At 31.6% G+C, this 23323-nt stretch overlaps 1 protein-coding gene across 2 annotated transcripts in view; it reads left to right on the top strand.

The window, feature by feature from the left end:
- The window catches only part of LOC145671166 (sperm-associated antigen 6-like), a 51704-nt gene extending 29408 nt beyond the window's left edge, over window positions 1-22296 (top strand). For both annotated transcript variants that reach the window (XM_081740003.1, XM_081740004.1), the window contains exons 3-8: window positions 1497-1707; window positions 4363-4541; window positions 11699-11872; window positions 12919-13071; window positions 18820-18972; window positions 22036-22296. In XM_081740003.1, coding sequence (XP_081596129.1) covers window positions 1497-1707; window positions 4363-4541; window positions 11699-11872; window positions 12919-13071; window positions 18820-18972; window positions 22036-22281 — 1116 coding nt within the window. In that variant the 3' untranslated portion in view covers window positions 22282-22296. The remainder of the gene's footprint in view (window positions 1-1496; window positions 1708-4362; window positions 4542-11698; window positions 11873-12918; window positions 13072-18819; window positions 18973-22035) is intronic.
- Window positions 22297-23323: the final 1027 nt, after the last annotated feature.

Genomic DNA, 23323 nt, shown 5'->3' with positions numbered 1-23323 from the left:
ATGGGCGAAAGTGGTGGCTAGCGATGGACAATATTTTTCTTAAGGTATTTATGTATTTTGTGTTTGTACTACAGCTTCAATGTGTGCGTACCAACCGCACGAATTAATTCCTAGACCAAATATATATATATATATATATATATATATATATATATATATATATATATATATATATATATATATTAGTATCTCTTCATTACAAATTATAGAATATGAAATAGGATGATGTGCAGCATATTCCCAACACAAGCACAAGGAATATGCACAATCTTTTTCCAAAGTGAGGTTAAAGCTTGCGTTATCCCCTTTTGACGAACGATGACTGATTGATAACTAGTTTCCCATTTTACGGAGCTCGTTTTAAGCCACAGTTCCATTTCAAACATAATTAAGCTACTAACAACTTCTCCAGTAAACAAATGAATTAAATTAGGTACAGTTTTTACAGTTTTTTTTATCACGAGTTTTTAACTGAAGAAGCTGAATAATAAAAGCTGCCTGCCTGCTATATAAAACTGAAGAAATTTTGAAAATCAACGAGAAAGTTGTACTTTGCAAGCAAGACAGATCGAGATAGTTCTAATGACTAGTATATATATATTACTACTGCTTCCATTTAGCGTGCTAGCGAAAAAAGAACCCAAACTACTATCACAGAAAGTATTTTTCATTTGTTACAACTAGTCTCTTTTTCTCGCTCGATGGAAGCTGTAATTTACTTTTTTCATTTTAGTTTACTTTAGCAGTCAATATTTTTTGAAATTTTTGTAAGTGCTGGGGACGGAGCATCAGAATGACTCATTCATTTCTTAGGCGATGGCCTACTTGCCACTAAATTTGGTTTAAATCTGACCAGTAGTTACCGGGAAATAAAGTAAAACACACATATATGTATGCACCTGGAGAGAAACTATAAGCTGCATATATGTATGCAAACGCTGGAAGCTAATAAAAATAAGTGATGATATAATAATTGATCAAGTGATAATGAGGAAAAAAGGGGAAATTCAACGAAAAAATATATGTACTCGATATGTATTCCGTTTCACCTAGAACAATTCTGAGTTGCAAGAGGGAAGCCTTTTACCCGAGCGTAACTCAATACTTGCCAATAGAGCATACAACATTGTCTTAACGTCAAGTTTCATTTAAACAGAATAGAAGAAGGAATTATCTGATTTCACTTCTGAATGCTTATTTTGCCATTATATGAAATAGTTTTGTATAAATCAATTCTACAGCTACGGATTTCCTCTTCTAATGTTTTCATCAGATTGTAAACTACGCTGTAAAGACATATTCTGACTAAAGAAAACAGAATAATATCAACTTCGAACATCAGAGCAGAATGGCTTGATGAGTCTCACTTTAAAGTACTTTTTTTTTCTTTATTTATTTTGTTAATTTTTGCCTACCGTTGAGTAATATGTTAGACAGTCAGATGTTACTTTTCTTGGTCATATTTTGCTCAAAGATTTGTTATCGCTTTTTTTCAGAAATTCTACAAGAAAGCAGCTTTATATGTCCTAAGAGCAATCAGTAAGCATTCATCTGCATTAGCAAATATTGTTGTAGAAGCAGGGGGTGTCAATGCTATGGTGTTTTGCTTAGAAGATTTCGATACAGGAGTGAAGGAGGCTGCGGCATGGGCTTTAGGATATGTAGCAAAACATGACAGCAATTTAGCTCAGGCTGTAGTCGATGCAGGTAAGTCTACTAGTGTATTGCTTTTATATATAATTTACTAACATAGTTTCAGATGCATCAGTAATGCTATCTTCATGCTGAAGAGAAGTGTCAGTAAGATGTAGGAAGAAGGAATCTTGAAAGAATGTTAGCTAAGACTTACATTTAGAGGTCTAGCTTCTTTATCTGCGACAATTCTATTATGGATCTCTGGACATACTTGATTAACCACTTTCTGTTTTATGCAACTTGCTGTGGTTCACTAGAGCAATTCTTTTACTAGATAGATCCAGTAGATAGTATCATTACCCAGTAGATAGTATCATTACTTCATTTTACAAAAATATTCCACGCATTCTGGTTTTTGCGGCATGTAGTAGCCACCAACCTTTTTATGGCTTCTTACAGGTTAAGTAGCTTACATGATATTGACACCATCTATCTAATAGGGTGGCAACTCTTGCAAGAAAACAAATACATCCGTATATAGAATCAGCTTCTCTTGCTATTTCTTTACTTTATGATGCACAGTAGCTGCTCCGTAGTTCTGAAAGACGGAAGTCACATCAGTAATGCGTGCGAAACTGGCTTTTCCTCTCTTCCCCTCCTTTGAGATTTCTAGTGACTTTTCACTTTGATGGCATTCTTTATATTCTGATTTGAGACACAAGTATTATGGGAAAAATAACAATGAATTACATAATCATATATCCAGTATATGTCTTACATTACTGTCCAGTAAATTATTGAATTTAAATTTACATACTTTACTCAACACTAGAAAGAATTCAAGGTATTCAAGAAATGGAAAGCATTTGATGTTGCCAAGGCTGCTCAACCTATTTCTTCAATCTGAATTTCTTAATTGACTCTGTAAAAACTTGTTATGAAATCTACGTACTCATAAGTAATGGTGAAAAGTTAACTAGCTTCATTTCTCGAAAATTTACAACATTTAAATTAACTTGTAAAATAGGGAAATGATAATACTTGCATGAAATTCAAGTATGATAATATGTTGAAATTCAAGTATGTGTTCGATTTTGATCTTTCTAAAGCAAATGGCTAATTCATTCGACTACTCATTTTCAGGACTTAAATGTAGACGTACTGTTTAACATAGAATCTGAATTACACGCGTTTCCATAGCACCGGAAATTGAACCCCAAGATTCCATGCTGAAGACGCGCTTACTAACCACGTATCTATGAGAAACACGAAAATACAGTTCACACAGTACATATCAGCGAGAATGCAGTTCTGCAAGTCTACTGAGAAACGAAATTACGTCCCACTTGATGTTCGCCACCTTAAACGTACCTTACCTGACAACTGACCCAGATCCATGATAATTATGTCTTTCAGGCTAGAAAAAAACAATCGAAATTTGTGTGTAGTGTTTTTTTTTTTTAATACATTTTCCTATTTACTGGTTGGTGTTTTACAATTATTTATTTATTGGTGGTTTCGCATTCACGCTTTCAAAGTTACATTTCAGACTAAATCAGTTTAAAATTTGCTTCAAGAATGTTCATTCGTTCCTTTGAATACTTCGAAGAAAAAAAAAAAAAAAAAAAAAAAAAAGAGAGAGAGAGAGAGAAAAGGAAAAGTTACACCCACATTAGGCGTTAAATTTCGAAATCTTAAAGTGCATTAGAAAAGTATTTTTCCCTTCACAATAGTTTATGTGTAAGCGGTGTAAAGCAAACACAATCCTTTGTAAATTTACTGCAGAACGCTCTTTTCCCCTTGAAACAATATGACTTATTCTTTCTCCCGTGAGTAGTAGAACAAAAATTCCTCTTTCGAGTCTCTCCCTCCTTCCATGCAGCGAGTGACAGAGCTTAGATTGAGACTTCGTCATATTTCCATCTTTTCTATCTGCATCAAGTGGGTAGGAGAAGAAAAGTTTCTGTTCCGAAAAACATATGATTACATTGTAGGCCAGACGTTTAAAGATTTGTTCTGTGACAGCAGCATACGCTAGAACACAAACCACAACACGTGAACACAAGGTAACATCAACCATTGTGACTTACGCTATGTGCCATATCTCTCATAGACATCAATCAGGGTTGCAAACTTCAATTAAAATAACTACAATTTTTATTCTGCTTTCCTCATTTGTATACGGGAATAAATATTTGTTTCGAAAATATTTAAGATACTAGTCTTCATATTAATTGGAAAGACACGTAACTTTGACACTACATTATAGAGCCGCCACTGATAATGCAATTTTTCAAACTTAGGTTGTTGCTCTACTTCACTGGACTGCATATACACGAATATCCTAATAATCTAAGATTCGTAAAGTTTTCAAGTATTTTTTGATTCTACAAATATTTTTACTTCTGTAAAGAAAAGAAACAAAGAAAATTTTAACATATATAAAAGTACTATTCAACTGGAAATTCACTGTGAAATTAAGAAGTTGACATTTACACTTAGACTACAACATAAAGTTTTATTTTGGAATCATCAATAATTTTCAAAAGGAAAATTCAAATAGAAATATATCAAATTACGTTATTTGTAAACACAGTTCTATATATTAAAGTGACCTTTAATCAAAATGCCACACATTTTGCTTGTACAGTTCTTAATTATAATAATAACTAATAACATTAAAATACTTTTAAATAGAATTAATAGACAGCTTTTTATCTTTTCCAGGAGGTGTTCCTCTGTTATGCCTTTGTTTACAAGAGCCAGAACTATGCCTGAAACAGGTTGCTGCTTCGAGTATTAATGACGTATGTAAGCACACTGCGGAGTTAGCTCAAGTTGTGGTTGATGCAGGCTGTGTTCCTTTTCTTGCAAGAAGTATTGAAAATATTGATGTAAAACTGAAGGTTAGTCATGATATTGAGTTATGTAATTGTTTTAGCAGAGTAGGATTTACGATGAGCTTTTTTTTAAGAATAAGTTAGATAAGTTAACTACAAAAAAAAAAAAAAAAAAAAAAAACTTTTTATATATCTAGTAAAAATAGATTTTCAATAGATTACTTGCATAATTTACCCGTTATAAGAATCAAAAATAATAGAAATTCGAGCATGAAACGAGTTCAGCTTACTCCGTTGTTTTTGCGAAGTCAAAGACACACCAATAGTATAAATAAATCGTATAAAAGTACGTATAATAGTTCCAGCTCAACGTCGTACCCAGGGTAAATATTAGTATCAAACCACTGAAAACAATTTAGTACGCGTATATCTGAGTTTAAGTCCGTCTTAGAGAATTCTTGTTCTTTTATAAAATAACAACTGCCCACTCTTGGAAAACATTGTTGCCATTGTTTTATCCCAGCTCTATAAAATATCAAGCTAACATGAAAGATGCTGAACATTCATCTATTCCAGAATTCTATTTTTTTTCCTTCTTAACATTGTTAATTTGGTATTATTCTATTCTTGAACTTTTGAAATGTTAACCTTATTTCTATCACTAAATCACGATCGATAAAACCCATCTGATCTTGACTAAACTTGTATGGTGGTAAAGATTGATGATCCTCGCTATAGAGAAATTTACTAGTCTCCTTATCAGCCAATATTGTTCTGAACTATCAATACTATGAATTCCACACATTAAAATACACAAGACATTTCAAATACACTAGATGGCATTCTATTCTTGTAAAAATATGATAGGAAGTTAAAGTTGGGTTTTGATTTCTAAATTGAATTAACAATACAATAACTTTTCTGATGAATAAGTGTTTTTTGTTTGTTTTCTTTTTATCATTCATAAACTTAAGTTAATCACTAAGATATGGCGCCCTGAGTGTACAAGGGAATGAAGTCCTTTTGGTAATTGGACATATTTCAACTTGAAGGTCTGTATCTGAAGTTCCTTTCAGAACTTAAAAAATGTATTTCTAAATATTTTAAATAACTCTTACAATGTGAAAAATAGTGTAAAGTTTTCCATGTTCTTAAACGTTCAAATTTTTGTATCCTTTTCTCATAGCTTCGATAATTACACTTAGTTTCCTTGTGCTCTTAATGACCTATGTAAGGAAAGTTTCATTAGATGTACAATATGAACATCAAAAGTTTTTTATGTATTCTTTTCATAATAAACTTAAAATTTGGATTTTCATTTTAAGGAGCTTAAAAATTTAAAAATAGAAATTAAGTTTCTATTAAAGTTGTCAAAACAATGTTAGTGATTTAGATATTGCAAAAATGGCTTTCGGACGTAGGAAGGTTTTACAAATGATATGTTAATAATCAAAATCTTAGTTAACAACAAGATTTGGATTCTCATTTCTCCATCCTGGTATCTTATAGCAACTAAAAGAAATATTTTGAGATACCGATCCAGTTTCATCTTATTTCCAAGTGAAAACTCACATGATTTGTCCATGTTAAATTGTAGGTTCATATTTCATATATCCTCAGTGTTGATAAGAGACGTTAAATTTCTAATGGCTTCTCATCTTACTTTACTCTTCGTAAAAATATCCAAAATTCTCTAACTTATTACAATGATTATTTCACTGAATCTGAATTGTCAGATGGAATTTGTGTCGTCATATATAAGTATTTCTATAAAAAAAGATATGTTAGGCACAATAAAGAGTAACACGGAAAACAGAATTAGAAGATATATAAACAATACAAACCATTATATGTCTATTTCAAAACTTCGAAAAATATATATTTGACAGTGAATCCACGTTGAACATGTAACCTCTTTATACAAATGTAAATAATCAAGTAGCAGGAAATACGTTTGAGGTCTTTGTTACCAGGACGAAGAAATTCAAAATTAAATTCAAACCAAAATATTCTTATAATAATACCTCAGTATATGATTTAGTATAATATGCAACTGTATTTTAAGAAAGCAATACATTATAATTCGTATTGGCATCCAATTAAATACGGAATCTTCATTTACATAAAATTGTCCTAGGGCATTCTTCACAACTATAGAACTTCACTATTCTAAATAATAGTCTTCAATTTCATGCATTTCAAATTCATATTTTGTTCTGCATTAGGGAACGTAAAGCGATTGTTTTGATGTAAGAGCAAATAGATAGGCCTAACTTGGTGTTACAGTTAAAATATTATTTGAATAGACAAACCCTATTAACAATCCTCAATCGAAAGTTTAAAGAAAAAGCTTTATTTAATAGTATAATTAACCTTAACCAACTTCCAACGATAAGCTTTAATACAGGAAATTTATTCTTTGAAAGTTAAGGTTTAATTATATCTAGTATATTCTCCTATACTTTTTATGTAATTGATAAGTATTATTAAATAAGACTGTTTTAAAATTTGCAGCCGAGTATTACTAACATACTTTGTGATCCAAATAATAATGTAACTACAATACCAATCTAGACTTATCTGTTGCTCAGAAATTTATATCAAAATAATGCACAAATACAATAATTCTACCAATAATGACTTATTCTCTACATAAAATTCGATTTGTAAGCATCTTTCAAAACCTTCTTCCGAAACTTAACCATTACGAATTTTATATTATTATTTATTAATTTATTTATTTACAATAATATCACTTCTACTATAAATTTTCCATTTGAGCATGTTCAATTTTCAAATCACGTCAGGCCAAATTAATATCAACATTATTTCACTTCCCAATAATCTTCCCCTTTACCATAAAAGTTATATTAATTTATATTACTGCTTTACATTTTCTAACTTTTCATAAGTATTTTCACCTAAAACTGTATAATGGCAGTGCTCTACTAAAGGATCAGGTAACTAAACATTTTCTTTGTTCTTGTCAGCAGTTAAAAAAGCATAATATAATATACGTACAATCATAAACATTTTTTCACAAAACGTAAAAATGACAAAATCCAGAAATACTCAATACTAAATATTTCTTTCAGTTTTCACTACAGTTGTTTCGGTTCCTTCTCAAATTGACGTTAAAATTAAAAAAAAAAAAAAAGAAAAGAAAAATTTTCAGATAGAAGCTATGATGTGGTTAGGAAACTGCCTTATTTTTTATATTTACTTTCATATTATGGCAAGCATTTCTTAATTATCATTTCTCTTCAGATGCATTCTCTGTCACTCCAAATCCTTTCATTCTGTATACAATTTTCTCTTCTCAGCATTTTCAGACTTCCAAACTAGCTATGCATAAGTGTCGGAAGTCTTATAGAACGGTTATGTCCGTCTGTCCGTCTGTCGACAGGCATCAAGGCAAAAACGGTAAGAAACATCGAGAAATGGATTTTTGTAATCAATTAATCGTCCCAAGACTGGATTTCATCTCTTCCATTAACTCTCTATTCAAACCGGAAGTGGTTCTCCGGTTTCAGTGTTTATCGACATAGAACGAAAACAGGAACAGATAGCGAGATTTTTTTCATATATATAAACGATTCAGCGTCTCAAGGAAGTATCATCACTATCCTCAACACTCTACCAAAGCCGAAAGTGGTTCAAATTCACTATTATACAGGTTTCAATAGTGATTTCTATAGAGCAAAAGCAGTAAACATATAATTAAGCTATTTTTTCAACAAATTCAGTGTCCCAAGAATAAGTCTCAAATCTTTCGTAACCCTCTATTCAAACCGGAAGTGGTTAAATTAACCATTCCCGGTTCAACGTTTATTGTCATAGAATAAAAATGGAAACGAATAGTGAGAAGCGGTTTCTTGCAATCGATGCAGCGCCTCGAAATAACATGTTATTGCCATCCACAATACTCTACGGAAACTGAAAATGTTTGAAATTTACTGATATTTCCGGTTTCAATACTAATTTCTATAGAGATAAAATGGAGAAAGATGTCGTAAAACTGTTGTTTTTGCACAAACTGGAAGTAACAGAAACCAACTGTTGCTGATTTCAACGTTGGTCTCCATGAAACCAAAACGGTAATTGATAACGAGAAGGGTTTTCTCGCAATCCACTCAGCATCTCAAGAGAATATATTACCACCGCCCACAACAGTCTACCAAAACCAGGAGTGATTGAAATTAATGTCCATATTGCAAAAACAGAAAGAGATAGTAAGTAATGGTTTTTGATATGTATTCAGCATCCGCGAAACAGGTTCTATCTTTGATTTTATTCCTCTATTCAACTAGTTATAGACGTACTACCTCAAGTTTAAGTATTGAATTCGCATATTTCGGATGTTTACCATAGTTTCAGACTGTGGAACGAAGTTCACCTTTTTTTTTTTTGGGGGGGGGGGGTATGCTGGCTTCTTTATTCTGTTATTACAAATATTCTTGATAGCATCTTTCGGCACTTTTTCATATAAACCATCAATGTGCAATTTTTTTTAGCGCCTTCTGCTTCTCCCATTCTGTAGCTTTTCTGCAATAGTATCTACCAGTAGTAAATTATTGATTGAAAATCCTCTTCCAGCCGTTGTACATATTTCTGTGAGAGTATCATAGCCTGGTCTTTGGTAGGTAGTTTGTACTCTTCGTTGCTACCAAGAAATCTTTATAAACATAATCACTTGATCACGACCATTTCGGAAGATTTCTTTAAGATTTGGATAACTAAGTTAGATATTTTATTTAAGTATTTCTAGAACGTGCATCATCATTAATGATGTGAAAAATGTAAAGTTAGTCTAGAAGAAGAGTTCTCTTTTATCCAACATAATAATGTTGAACAACCTGAAAATCTAGAGAGGACGCATTTGGTAGGACTTCTATATTGAAATCTTGACATGCATGTTAGAAGGGCATTAAATTACAGTTTCTGAAGAAGTTCGTGCGCTTCTGGCTTTACACGTCGAACGAGGTTCCTAAGATTTCCATACGATATCAAATAGCTTGATGCTTGATGCTTGAAATTCCTATAAGTATTTAATAACTATCTAGATGCAAAAAGTAAGTTTATATTTGTGTAATTTGTACTGTCCATAGTTAGTTCGAACATACCCAGAGAACTTAAAGAAACAGCCGGAATTGGTAAACAGAAAAGGTATCTTATGCTACACTGACAACGCCAGACATACGTCTTTAACGATCCGCCAGAAATTGAGAGAACTTTGCCGGAAGATTTCAATACATCCATCGTATAGAACGGAACTTGCACCGTCAGACTGTCATTTGTTTCACTTTCTGCAGAAATATCTACATGCTGTTAAGTTAGTTTATAAAGAGGCCTGTGAAAACCACGTGCCACTTTTTTCTTTTCTTTCTTTCTTTTTTTCTTTTCTTTTTTTTTTTTTAATCAAAAACCACAGAAGTTCTATAGGAATGGTATTATGGTGTTGCAAAAGGAAAAAGAAAAGGAAATCATGGAACAAAATGCTGCATATGTGACTCATAATGTTATTGTCAAGTAACAATAAATGGCTTCTCAACTTTTACCTCCAAAAGCTGTACGTTTTAGACAACCTGATATAAGGAGTTAGTAGATTCATTGATTCTATTACAGTAATCACTTATTACACTTATTTCCCTAGTATCATAATATGGGCCTTAAAAAATCTGCTTGTTCGAAATTGTGTCAAATTGGATTGTGTTCAGTTTTATTTATGATGTTACATTCAAAAGAAATAGGATAGAAACGATTAACTTTAATTAATGATGAAATGTTGAAGCACGAAGAACTGTTATCTCTAGTTATCAACAATAAGTGGATACTCTTCCACAATTACCATCGTCATACGACTATTTTACATTTAAAATATTAATTAATTCAAACATTTTCCTCCTTTTTATTCTTCTAATAATAAATATGTTGTTATGTTATCTGAACTCCAATAGATATCCTCCGTTGTCAACACAATGAACACAGCCTGTCATAGTATTTAATGAACTCTTGTAGTGACATATCTAGAAGAAAGTAAAACGAACACAAAATCATTGAAGTGTTGTTAGGTATTAAAATTTTTTGCTATAATAATACTTGAGGATTCATCAGGTAATTAAACACTTCGTTCGAGTATCAATTTTTTATTTAAAGCAAACAACCCACCTTCGAATTATTAGTGTATCTTCTCTGATTACACTATAACTTTTGGAAATTTGTGAAAGGTGAAAGCTGACATTTTTATTTCTTATACTGTGCTCCTATTATATAATAAAAATCATGGTTTATTTTGTCATTATTTTTTTCTTTGCGTTTAGAATATTGACATTTTGATAATGCAGTTGTAGATATTCCATATTTATTAATCTTAATCATTAGTGCCCTGCTTTTGTCCTCTTCTTTATCGTTTTCGAAGATATGCACCATTTCATCCTTTAAACACTGTATAAAACTTGAAAATATCCCTTCCCCCTTTTTAAGCCACATATCATCATTTCAAACTGTATAGAATTAGCTTTTGTATACTCATACAAAAAATCAATAAATAATATTATTTTTCAGAAAGTTTTTACGAATGATTGTTTTCTTACATTATGACAAGAAAAGAACATGTATTTAAGACAATGTGGAAACACTCTGTTCTTCTATATTAAGATTTTCTTGTTTATAGTTTCTCTGGTTATTTTATATACTATTCCACCTTCATCCAAAAACTTAGAAACAATAAATCAGGAAAATTTAGATACCGTATCATATAAGGAAACTTGGACGAAATGATCCTACTTGGTGAACTCGAAATCTTCGTACTGTATAAAAATCTTGACTTATTTTAAGTTTAGAATTTCTATATCATAAGAAAATTTCTATATCATCTAGTTTACCAGGTATATATGTATATATTAGGATCAAGATTTTTCCTGATCATTAAATTTTTGCTTCATCATTTCGAAGTGTTCTGATGAAGGTAAACAGTAAATCACAGAAATTGTAAGCAACAAGTGGAATACAGAAGTGGAACACAGTAGAAATGAATTTAAATTATTTGCCTCTACATTTCCCCTGTTATAATTTTAACTGAAGAAATAGACTGAGTCTCATTAATATACGACGACAAAGAAGACGATGATAATTATGATTTAAATGTCTTTCAATGTTGTACGTCATAGTTGATATTGTAAAATATAACTTTTATTTCATAGCAGCTTGTGTTTGCTTTTCAGAGACAAGTATTTTGTGCTTTGGGAAACATTGCTAAACACACGCAAGAATTAGCAGAGATAGTAGTACAGGCAGAAATTTTTCCAGAAACTTTGGTTCATCTAGCGCATCCTGATGACTTAGTGAAAAGAAATGCTGCAATTGTTACGCGAGAAGTTGCAAAGTTTACTGTGGAGGTATGTTAGCACTTACATTATTGCAGTTTCCTATCTGCGTTAGGGGGATTAATAGCAGAAATATCAACATTACTTCATTTTTTTCTCTCTTTTTCTTTTTTTTTTTTTTTTTTTTTTAAATATAGAAAGAAAAAAACGTAATTAAAGAAGCCAATACCTGTTTGATAGACAATATTTACAATAGGTTTAAAGCCAGTAATGCAATGTTCTGGTCCAGTTCCAGTACATTGATTTAGTTCTACTGGAAGTTTGGTTCATTTCTAAATTTCTCTACCTGCTGTTACTACAACAAGGCCTGAATGTATGATTGCCAGGATATACTCAATTGAGTTTAGTGTGTGTTTGCATATGTATTTTTTTTTTATTATTATTTTGAAATATTTTCATTTGTGAAATACGTTTTATTATTTTCACTTATTAATCGTTTAACTTAAACCAAAGACGGAAGGAATATGTAGTATGTGAGCAAAATAGTGAATTACTGTACATGCGCAAGACTTTTTTTTGCACAAAGGTGTACATACATGTTATCACAATGTACATGACATGTATATGAAAGCACTATTTAAGAAATTGTTTATGCTTTAGTCAGTGAGTGAGGAAAGGAAAAGTGGTGGAATATTAAATGTCTATACTAGAACATAACATTTGCATGTAACACTGATCATAAAGTAGACAATAACGTGAATTATACTTGAAATAATAATAATAAAGATCAAACGGAAACGCAACGATGGACCCACGGTGGTTCAATGGTAAAGCGCTCAACTCTGGTGTGTGGAGTACCTGGTGGGAACTCAGATCGCGTCAAATAGGCTTTGTGGTGAACAAACACTATGTACGTGGGTGTTACAGGCTTTTCTCTCTCTTTGTTTTCAATTTCTTCATTTCACCATTTTATTTATTATCAGCATCACCGTATCTCGTAGTCTCGGCGTATAATCGTACGAAGTTAAACTAAAAAATAAAAGTAAGATCTAATGTAATATACAGCAGTAGTAGTTACATTTGTACGATTCAGTTTACTTTTCTTTTATTGTTTACAGTTGTCGAGAATGTTAGTAAATTGTGGAGCAGTAGGAGCTCTTATAGAATTAATAGGAACCACAAAAGGCTCTACACGATTGCCAGGAATTATGGCACTTGGTTACATTGCTGCTCATGATGGTCAACTAGCTATGTCTATTATCTCTGCTAAAGTAAGTTCACACTTTATATAACATTATGTTTATCATTAAGAGATATCCAAATTATAAGAATTGACAGCTTTATTTTTGAAAAGTGACCACACATTCCTTCTTAAAAACTATCGACCAACTACTAAGTATAATATATCTGCGATCAACTCCTAGAAAAATACAATAGATAGATTCGATTTGATTTGTTTTCATAGTGTTGAGCATATTCTTGTGTAGAAGCACATTGATAAAGAACTCATTATAGAATATGATCACATGTATACAATACACCATTTTATTACCGATAGGTTACATTACAATAAGAAAGGTTTTAAGTATATAGAATAGGAATAAAAGTAGTAAAGTGGAATGATTTTTTTTTAATAAAAGTTTATTTTTTTTACATTAACAATGCATTAGAACGGAAAAGCACCTTATCAGCAAGAAATCCCTATGTTGAAGAAAAATGTTTTCCAGCTTTTTTTTTTTTTTTTTTTAATCTTTGCATATGAAGTGGCACGAAACACATACTCTAATTTTCTTAGAGTTAACTAAACATATGTAAGGGTCTGAGCTGTATTTTTTCTTCTTTATTTATCAAAGTATGAAAGCTTAAGCAGATGAATAGTGCATTATTAGCTCAAACAGGGTTCTGTAACGTCATTTAGTAAAGTGAACGTTTGTCAAAATATAAGTTAAACCGCAGTAGTGGAACATCTATTATGAAAATAGTGAATTTTTGCCTCTAAAGAGCAATGGTGGCTTTAGTAGGTAGGCCGGGTAAGCACGGGTATACCCAAAAATTTTGAAAAATATATAAACGCTAAAAGATACAATAAAATATAAATATATTTTCCACTATTTACGTTAATGGTAGATAATTATTTAACAAATAGCATCAACTACTACTGTAAAAGTAATTTCCTACTGTCATTAATCAAACAGATGTGTATATGTATCCATAAACGAGGGAGCAGGCCTATCCAAAATTAAAATACTAAAGCCGCTCCTGCTGAAGATTCGCTTCTGAAACGTTTCCTTTATTACTTTCTAGCATTTATATACAAACAACAAGAAGAAAAATAAAAAAATATCAAGAAATAAAGTAGAACGGACTTTCCAAGCGAAGAGAAGTGCTGGAACGCACTTTATCGAGTGCAATGATCACACATCGAATGGTGGTGATGTTAGCTGTAATATGACGGAGTCAATTTACGTGCTTATTTCTTCTTTATTGAAAGGTTTCCAGCTGGTGCTGTTATTTTTGTTGTTATGTCAAAGCTGTACGTATTTTGTAACTACTGCTTCACATTCATCATTAACCATCCCTTCTCTCTCTCTCTCTCTTTTTTTTTTTTAATCAATAAATAAATTCTCAAATATGAGTTTCTCTACTTCATTTCTGGCCTCTAATAAAATTTTTGAATCTTCTACCTTGTGTTGTTTTCTTTTAGATGTTTCGATAGACCTGACAACTGGTTTTCTGCTTTTGAGTACTTAATATGCTTCTTGGCACGGACCTTTAGATTTCCTTCGTTTATGTCTATGTAACTCTCGTGTCAACTGTATTTCATTCGATTTACTTCTCTGGAAAAAGATGTACAGATGGAGATTAGCCATTTATTGAAGCTTGATAGTATAAATGGGTATCCAGTTCCATTATTAATTAATTGGAGTAACCAAGTCAGAGGAGATTTACGCTCCGTTAGATCTGAAACCGACGCGAAAGACAAAAAATGGGTGAAATTCTCTATTTTTCCAGTTTTATAACTGCATTGAATAAGATCTATACGCAATACGGTTTCCGTACAGTTTAGAAACCGCCGAAAACGTTAGCAAAGAACATTACCTAATTTAAGAGTTATTACACGGAACCCAATGAAAAATTAGATATTTGCGAAATAAAACGAAGTTGTTATGAGAGTTACATAGTTAAACCAAAAGAAATCTAAAGCTTTGTGTCAAGGAGCATATTAGGGGTTAAAAAGCAGAAATCTCGGTGTTAGGTCTGTTGAAACATCTAAGAGAAACAAAATTTTATTGAGGATCAGAAATGAAGTAGAGAGACTCATATTTGAAAATTTATTTATTCATTAAAAGAAAAATAATAAATTTGGAAAAGAGATGATTAAGCGATAAATGAAAAGCAGTAATTACAAAATTCGCACAGCATTGGCATAACAACAAAAATAACAGCACCAGTTGGCAACCTTTCACTAAAGTAGAAATAAGTGCACAAATTGACTCTGACATATTACAGCTTACATCACGACCATTTGATATGTGATCGATGAATTCGATAAAATGCGTTCCAGTGCCGTTCATCCCTTGGTAAGTCCATTCCAGTTTATTCCTTGATGTTCTTAGTTTTCTTCTTCCTGTCTTTATTCTCCGTGACCAAGATTCCAGGGCAGTGTCGAAAGCTCAGAAGTACAAATAATATTCAGGAATTACACAATCTATAGTAGAATAATTATTTCAGTGAGTATTTATTGCTTGTTGTTGGAATCATGGTTATTACAACTTGTATTAGTGTTTCCGATATAGAACCTCGTATTTGAAACTTCGTTTCGATAACTCGATTTATCATATAAAATTCTTTGCGCAGATACTGCATGATTATGAAACATGGATACTTAGACAGTGGCTAGCACTTTATCATTAATTAGATACATTGTCTCTACTAGATCTAATAGTTTTTAAGACCAGATACTTTCAAAGTTAATTTTCTCTCGTACTGTCGTACATACCTTCCATCTACAAAATGACGAATTTTCGACTATCTAATGCATTTGTTCTCAATTGAGGAAAATTACTTAACAACATTCAACCTATTAGCGACTTTAAACATTTAAAGGAAAAGTTTTAGGTTTTATTTTTTAAAAATAAAAACGTATTTTCTTTAATAAGGGAATTTATTGCTGACATATCTCAAACGTTGTGATTTTCTTTCAAGAAATAGTGATAGATTATCGAAGAGTATTTTCTTGCACCCAGTAACTAGTCAGGAAATCTTAAATACTACACTGAAAATGACAAATAAGAGTTCTTCAGGATATGATGAAGTTCCTGATAAAATTCTAAAGCAATGCTCTTGTGAAATTGCTGATATCTTATGCTTCATAGTAAATAACTCATTTAGTAGTGGCGTTTTTCCTGAGGCATTGAAGCTAGCAGTTGTTAAGCCCTTATATAAAAGTGGCAAGAAAGATCTTACATCGAACTATAGACCAATATCATGTCTGTCTACCTTCTCTAAACTTTTTGAAAAACTTATGTATATAAGACTAGTTAGCTTTCTAAATAATTTTAACTTAATATCTCCTGCTCAAAATGGCTTTAGATCAAATAAATCTACTGAAACTGCTCTTTACTCTTTTCTCTATTCTGCTTTAAATTCAATAAACGCTAAGAAATATACAACCGGCATATTTCTTGATCTTAGCAAAGCTTTCGATACAATTGATCATCAAATTTTACTTAAAAAATTGCAAGGTTATGGTATTAGGGGAAATGCTTATGAGTGGTTTAAATCGTATATATCCAACAGAAGGCAAACTGTTGAAGTTAACTGTCAAACTCGAGACACTCAGGGAGTAAGCAAATATTATTCAGATACCAAAGAGTTAAAATTTGGAGTTCCTCAAGGTTCCATCTTAGGCCCTGTTCTATTTTTAATATATATAAATGATTGGCCACAATGTTTAGACTCTGCTAAAATTGTTCTGTATGCTGACGATGCAGATATATTAGTAACTGGAGAAACTTATGTTGAGTTATGTAATGCAGTAGATTCCACCATGTCTGCCATCAGTGACTGGATGGATAGAAATAAACTAATACTAAACACAACAAAGTCTTCGTGCATGTGCTTTCACGTAGCAAAAAACGAGATAAGAAAACGCCCTTGTGTAACAATTAACGGCAAAACGTTGAATTACGTCTCGGATATCAAATTTCTTGGTCTTTGGATGTACTAGATTGGATGAATTAGATTGGAAAATTCACATTCAAAAATTATCTAGTAAATTGGCTCAAACCTGTTACATGTTAAAGCTTTTACGAAATAGTGTCAGTCAACATGTTCTGCTCACAACTTATTTTGGACTTTTTCATTCTAAATTGAAATATAGTATTATATTCTGGGGATCTACTGCACTGCTAAATTCCATATTCGTTTTACAAAAGAGAGCTTTAAGGTTTATGACCGGAAGTAAACCTCGAACTTCTTGTAAACATCTATTTAAATTTCTTGAAATCTTACCTCTTCCATGTTTATATATATATGAAATTCTAAAATTTGTAAGAAAAGATATACAGATAGATACAAGCACCTTCCGGTTGAACTCAGATATTCATATGCATAATACAAGACAAGCGTCTGACCTTCATGTAGAGTCCTCACGTTTAAAAGTACATAAGAATAGTACATTTCCTATGGCAGTGAATATTTATAACAAGCTTCCTTCCACTTTAAAAAACAAAACATCTGGTTTCAATAAAGCAGTCAAGTCCTACCTACTCGAGCACTGTTTCTATTCTGTAGAAGAATATCTCGCCTGTAGTAAATAATGTTTAAAGTATATATATTTTGTATATCTATAATGTAAGGTTTTATTAACTGTTATGATGTTTTATATCGATGTATGTAAATTAGAATAATGAAAAATTGTACCTTTTTGTTTTATATAAATTCATACTATTTTAATATTGCATGTAGATTTAAATCTATACATATGTACACATTCAGTGTTCTTATGACGTGTCCAACTCATACGTTCACGTTGTGAACAATTTGTATGAAAAAGGATGAAAATAAATACAATACAATACAATACCTTACCCAATTTTTCTTATTTTATATTCAAATTTCCCTGTTTATATTTGTGTTTTATATCTTCTGTCTCCAGTGTGCAAATTACTGGGAAAGATGTGGAAGAAATCTCTGTAGCCTATTCCTTTCTAAAATAAATACATTTTATCCGTGGGTAACCTATGAGCTCATTTGAGTGTATTCGATCATATCATGATGGGTTATTTGCAGCAAACGGCCAACATCCAAAATGTGAAGACATAAATATTTTCTGAAATTATTCTTCGAGTATGTATGAATACTAAACCTGCTCTAAAACTATGATTTCAATAAGTTCCCTTTAATTTACTTATTTACTTATCTCGTTTCTTTAATATGAAATTCTGATTTTTTTATTATTATTTATTTTTGGCGTTACATTTTTCTCATATCATATATTCCTAATTACATTGCATTCCTTTTTGTGAAATTTCATTAATTTTCACACAGCCTGTAGATTATATGTTATTATCTAAATCATATATCTATTTTATTCAACTAATATATGTGCTGTTTTATGCATTTTGATAATTTATACTATTTGATTATCTTCTTGAATAATTTGATATACTATATCCTTGTATATGATTTTGACTCATTGGATGTTAAATACAAGTAAATAAATAAAATGAAAAATGTAACTATACAGTTACATTTTTTTAAGTAAAAGTGTGTTTTCATGAATCTTTTAAAAGATTAATAATTAGTCACAATTATAAATGTGGTATTTTATGTATAAGAATGCAATAAAGAGTTGAAAAGGGCAAAAGAATTAATACCTTATTTGACAAAATTTTAATTGGAGATTAAGGACAGGGTTTCAGAAAGAGCAATTATTCTTTATTCATATATTTTTTAAAATAAGACGTTACATAAGACTTTAAATGATACATATAATTCTCTGCAATTTCTTAAAGGGTGTAGTACAGCTTGCACTAATTTTGGGAGACGATCAAGAAGAGGATCATGTTCTAGCTGCTACCGCATGGACAGTAGGCCAAATCGGACGACACACTCCAGAACATTCGAAAGCAATAGCCGTTGCTAATATTTTCCCCAAACTGCTCTCGGTAAGCGCTCTTATTTTACTTCAATGGCTCTTCTTTTAACCATTTTGTGCACTATAAAAATTACTGTAAGAAGAAGTCTTAATTATAATTTTGAGAATTATTTGTACGCTTACATATTTATTCATTTACGGATCCAACAACCAGACGCTCACATAATGAATGTTCAATTCCTTTTGTTAATGTAAATATAAATATGTTATTAGTCAATTTGTGAAACATTAAATTGCTACTTAACGAAGGAAGTTTATGTGCGTGTGTTAAAGAAATCTTAATTCCTGCTATATTACTTACTATACATGACTCTTACAATCGCTGACTTGCACCACGACAAATAGAAGGAATACTTGATACCTTTGTGACATAAGGAACCAGGGATCATCGTTCCAGAAACAAAGGAAGGCAATTGAGTAAAGTTTTATGTAAAACTAAAGATCGATAGGTTTAGACATGCAAACTTTGTGTAGCTTTTTTTTTCTTTCTTTCTTTCTTTTTTCTTTTTCTTTTTTTTTCTTTTTTTTTTACTTACGTTTTGTTATAAATAATGGCTTAATGTTTATTTTCTGCTGTCCCAGAACACAGACTACGTGAAAAGTACCATATACATTTATATTTTGCACTTTAATAGTACATTAAATCACTTAAATATGTCACTTAGATATGAATAGTCTTACCTTGCATCACGAAATAGGTGAGCGTTAATCAAACAATTTCAGTATGCTCTGACATCATTGTCGGTGACTTGTAATTGATGCAAAACTGAAGATGTGTTTGAAGGTTTCTGTCTTCCTGCGGAACTTTTCTGAGGAAGAAAGCAAGAAACCTCATTTCTCAAAACTGTAACGAATTAAGCTTCTTTGAACTCCTCATATTTGAGTTATTCATTATGTGTCTTATAGCATCTACGCGTAGACTGTAATTACAGTAGTGAATTTCTTTGAAACATCAATTGACTAGGCTGTTAGAGGTATAAGCAGCGTCGGCTCTACCATAAATGCAACACCTGCATTTGTGCTGGGGGAAGGGGGTCAAGTTTCGAAGGGCTGAAAAATCTATCATAACTATAATATTTAAATTAAAACAAATACTTCTTGTCGGAAACAGACTTCATGATGATGGTATTTAAATTTACTAAGCTGAACTTATATTTGAATACTACATTTATGAAACATGTTTAGGTCGCATTAGTTTAAGAACACACGGACAGTGCCAAAGCAAATGGTCAATGCACAAATCTCAGCATGAATTGCTTGATTCTTGTCAAATACAAGAACTCAATTCTCGAACAGTAGCGAACACCTCTTCTATTTAGTTAGTTATCACAGTTTTGATATCGAAACTAGTCTTTTCATTGTCTCCAACAAGTTCCTTATAATTGAAGGTGGAAACAAGTTTTTTCTTTTAATTTTCTTAACAGATGTAGAAGGAAAATCAAGAAATAAAGATAAAAGAGTTAGTTGCACTGGAATTGTAAACTGATATATTGAGATTGAAGCTAGATATTGAATTCTATAAAAAAGGATTACCATCTTTCCTCTGCAGGCGTGTTTGCTTTATCTTTCACGAACATAATAAATTATTATTTAAAGAAAAAAAAAACAGATATCACGATATTGTATTTGTAGTGTTTAGGCCTTTCTGAGTGCGTGTATCCTTCCCTCCCATTCGTTGTTTATGATGAGGTAGCATACTTAAAATCGTGGCTTCTAAGATTTGTTCTTTCTGGAAAAGAGGAGGGGCAAATGATGCCATTACACGGGGCGACAAATTGCCTAAGGCCGGCCGTCTAGTATAAGGGCTACGTAAGTACCTGGGTACATGTTAAACGACAAGTTAAGTTAACTTACAAGTAATCAAAACGGTGGACCCAACGTTCCTGTGTGGTTGAATTGAATTTTGGTGTGTAAACCAACTTGGGACACAAGCATTATATGATAGTCAAAACTGTTGATTTCAACCAACGAATTTTCCCTTTTACAATTTAAGATGACCAATTTCGTTTGCATTCAACCAACCAATATTCATTGTATGACTAATGCTTATTTTTGGTGGTTAGGTTTAAACTAGTTGTTAGTTTTGTTGCTTTTCGTGTAAAAATTGGTTGGTTTAAAAACTACTGCGGCAAAATGGACATCATCAACGTATTAGCACCGTTGAAAAATAGTGATCACCACCAAAAATCAACCGTTGGACAACATTCATTTGGTAACTTGAGCTGGTCGTGTGTGTCATTATATTGGGTTGATTTGAATTTAGCGACTCTATCAACAGCGAAGCTACACAGCTCAACGTGGGATCCAAGACTCATTAACTCCCATCGGGAATCGAACCCGGGTCTTTGATGCCAAAGGTGCTGCGCTAATCGTATAGCCACGAGGGAGCTCTGTATGTGTCGTTAGAGACAAGAGAGTTAAATATAGTTTATATTAAATGATACACTTAAACGCAAAATTATAATTCATGGTACGTCACTGCTTTCTGTCACAAATACTAGTTGGTCTATATATATTATCGCAATGAACTAGGTATTTGAATTAAGAGGCAACAAACTTCAATTCAGAATATCAGAAATTTGGGAGCGGTTGCGCTGATTACATATATCACCCAGTTGAATAAGCTCTATCTAAGTAGCAATAAGCTCTTCACAAGCTTTAGTTCCAGGAAGTTTAGTTTAAATTACTCTCATTATTCTACTTATCATTAATTAACAAAGAGTGCTTTGAAAGTAAAGAGAGGGGAAGAAAATGTTTTTGTAAATAAGCTCCTCGATAGTCATATTTCATTTTTGTAGTCTGGAAATTAAATTCACTTATACATCATTTTCTGAAACAATATTTAAATGAAAGCACTTGAGAAAATTAGGTTTGAAGTTCAAAAACTACAGAATACAGAAAGAATGCGATTGAAATAGATATGTGAATTACAACACACAGATTAGCCTTCCATTGTACAATTACTATTATAATGTTTTATCAGCAGTTGAAAATGTAACCTAGAAACTCAAATTAATACAACTTCATTTTCATCATTATCATTACCATTTACACTTTTTTCTTTCTTTTTCAGTATGCTTTGAGTTCCACGAGCTCCGAAGATTTAGTGCAAAAGTGTAAACTAGCACTCAAACAAGTTTTGCTGAAGTGTGTGTATATTTCTGCTCTGGAGCCATTGTTGTATGATGCCCCACCAGATATCCTCAAGTATGTTGTTAACCAGTACAGCAAGGTAAGTGATTATCTTCTTTTACCCTACAATGTTTCTTTCATTTTTTTTTTTTTTTTTTTAAAAGCTAAGTTTATCTTTCAGGAATAAATTAAGATTGTCTTTTTTTTTTTTTTAAAAAAAATTGTTTTTATACATCAACTAATAAGGTAAGGATATTAGAATGATATTAGTATGGAACACATTTTAAGAGAAAAATACTTAATTAGTATGTTCGAATATAGTTAAAAAAAAAAAAAAAATGTTACTGTCAACATTTCGAAATTTTGTGGATTCCATTATCTGGACCATCAACTTACGAATATTTTCAGGCATGTTTTTCTCTATATTCTTGTAGAATATAATACTTGATCGCTATTAAAAGAATTGACGAATGTTGTAAAAATGAAGAGACACTATTGGAGATTACTGTATGCGTATTTATTTTTATATTAATATATAAAAATATTCCTTGAATATATTAGCAAAACTGACTGTCAAAATCTCTTAAAAACACTTGTGCTAATTCTGCTGGTATTGAAGTTCCTTATGATATACAAACACGGACAATAAATCAAAAATCATTTTATACCATCATATGTATGTATGAATTATATTTAAACTAAATAAGTACTGATAATCTGTTGCAAAGTATAAGTTATATAAACGTTACCACCATGTTTAAACACAACTAGATATTAGTTGTAACACATCGTCCAAGGCATATAGATCATTATATTTGGTGGAGGGGTCGGCTTGGAACAGGCTAGGCTAAACAATGAGGACTGTGCTTCACAGCTTTGCACGCCAGGAACTTCTAAGTTCGGTTCACCTTGGCTTGTATTATTATTGTTTTGTAGTAACTACGTTGACTAGGAAATTTTGAAATTTTGTTCATTACGTATCTTATCTGATTTTCGTTGGTCAAGTTTGTTAATACATTCCATTCTTTGTCTAAACTGCCTGCTTCTACGTTCAACTTAGAGGTTTAATTGCAATGTCAACAAAGTAATAACAAGAACGGTGAATAAAATTGTCTGATTATACTGTCACATTACTAATAGCCAGAACGTATATATGTATCATTAGGATATTGTAAGTTACTTTAAATAAGATATAGTGAATAAAGACCTAAATCAGAATTCTGTTCTTT

The sequence above is a fragment of the Thermobia domestica genome, chromosome 15, assembly GCF_964235325.1.
Source record: "Thermobia domestica chromosome 15, izTheDome1.hap1.1, whole genome shotgun sequence".
Classification (NCBI taxonomy): domain Eukaryota; kingdom Metazoa; phylum Arthropoda; class Insecta; order Zygentoma; family Lepismatidae; genus Thermobia; species Thermobia domestica.
Note: the sequence above shows the minus strand (reverse complement) of the source record. Positions and strands in the feature narration are given on the sequence as shown.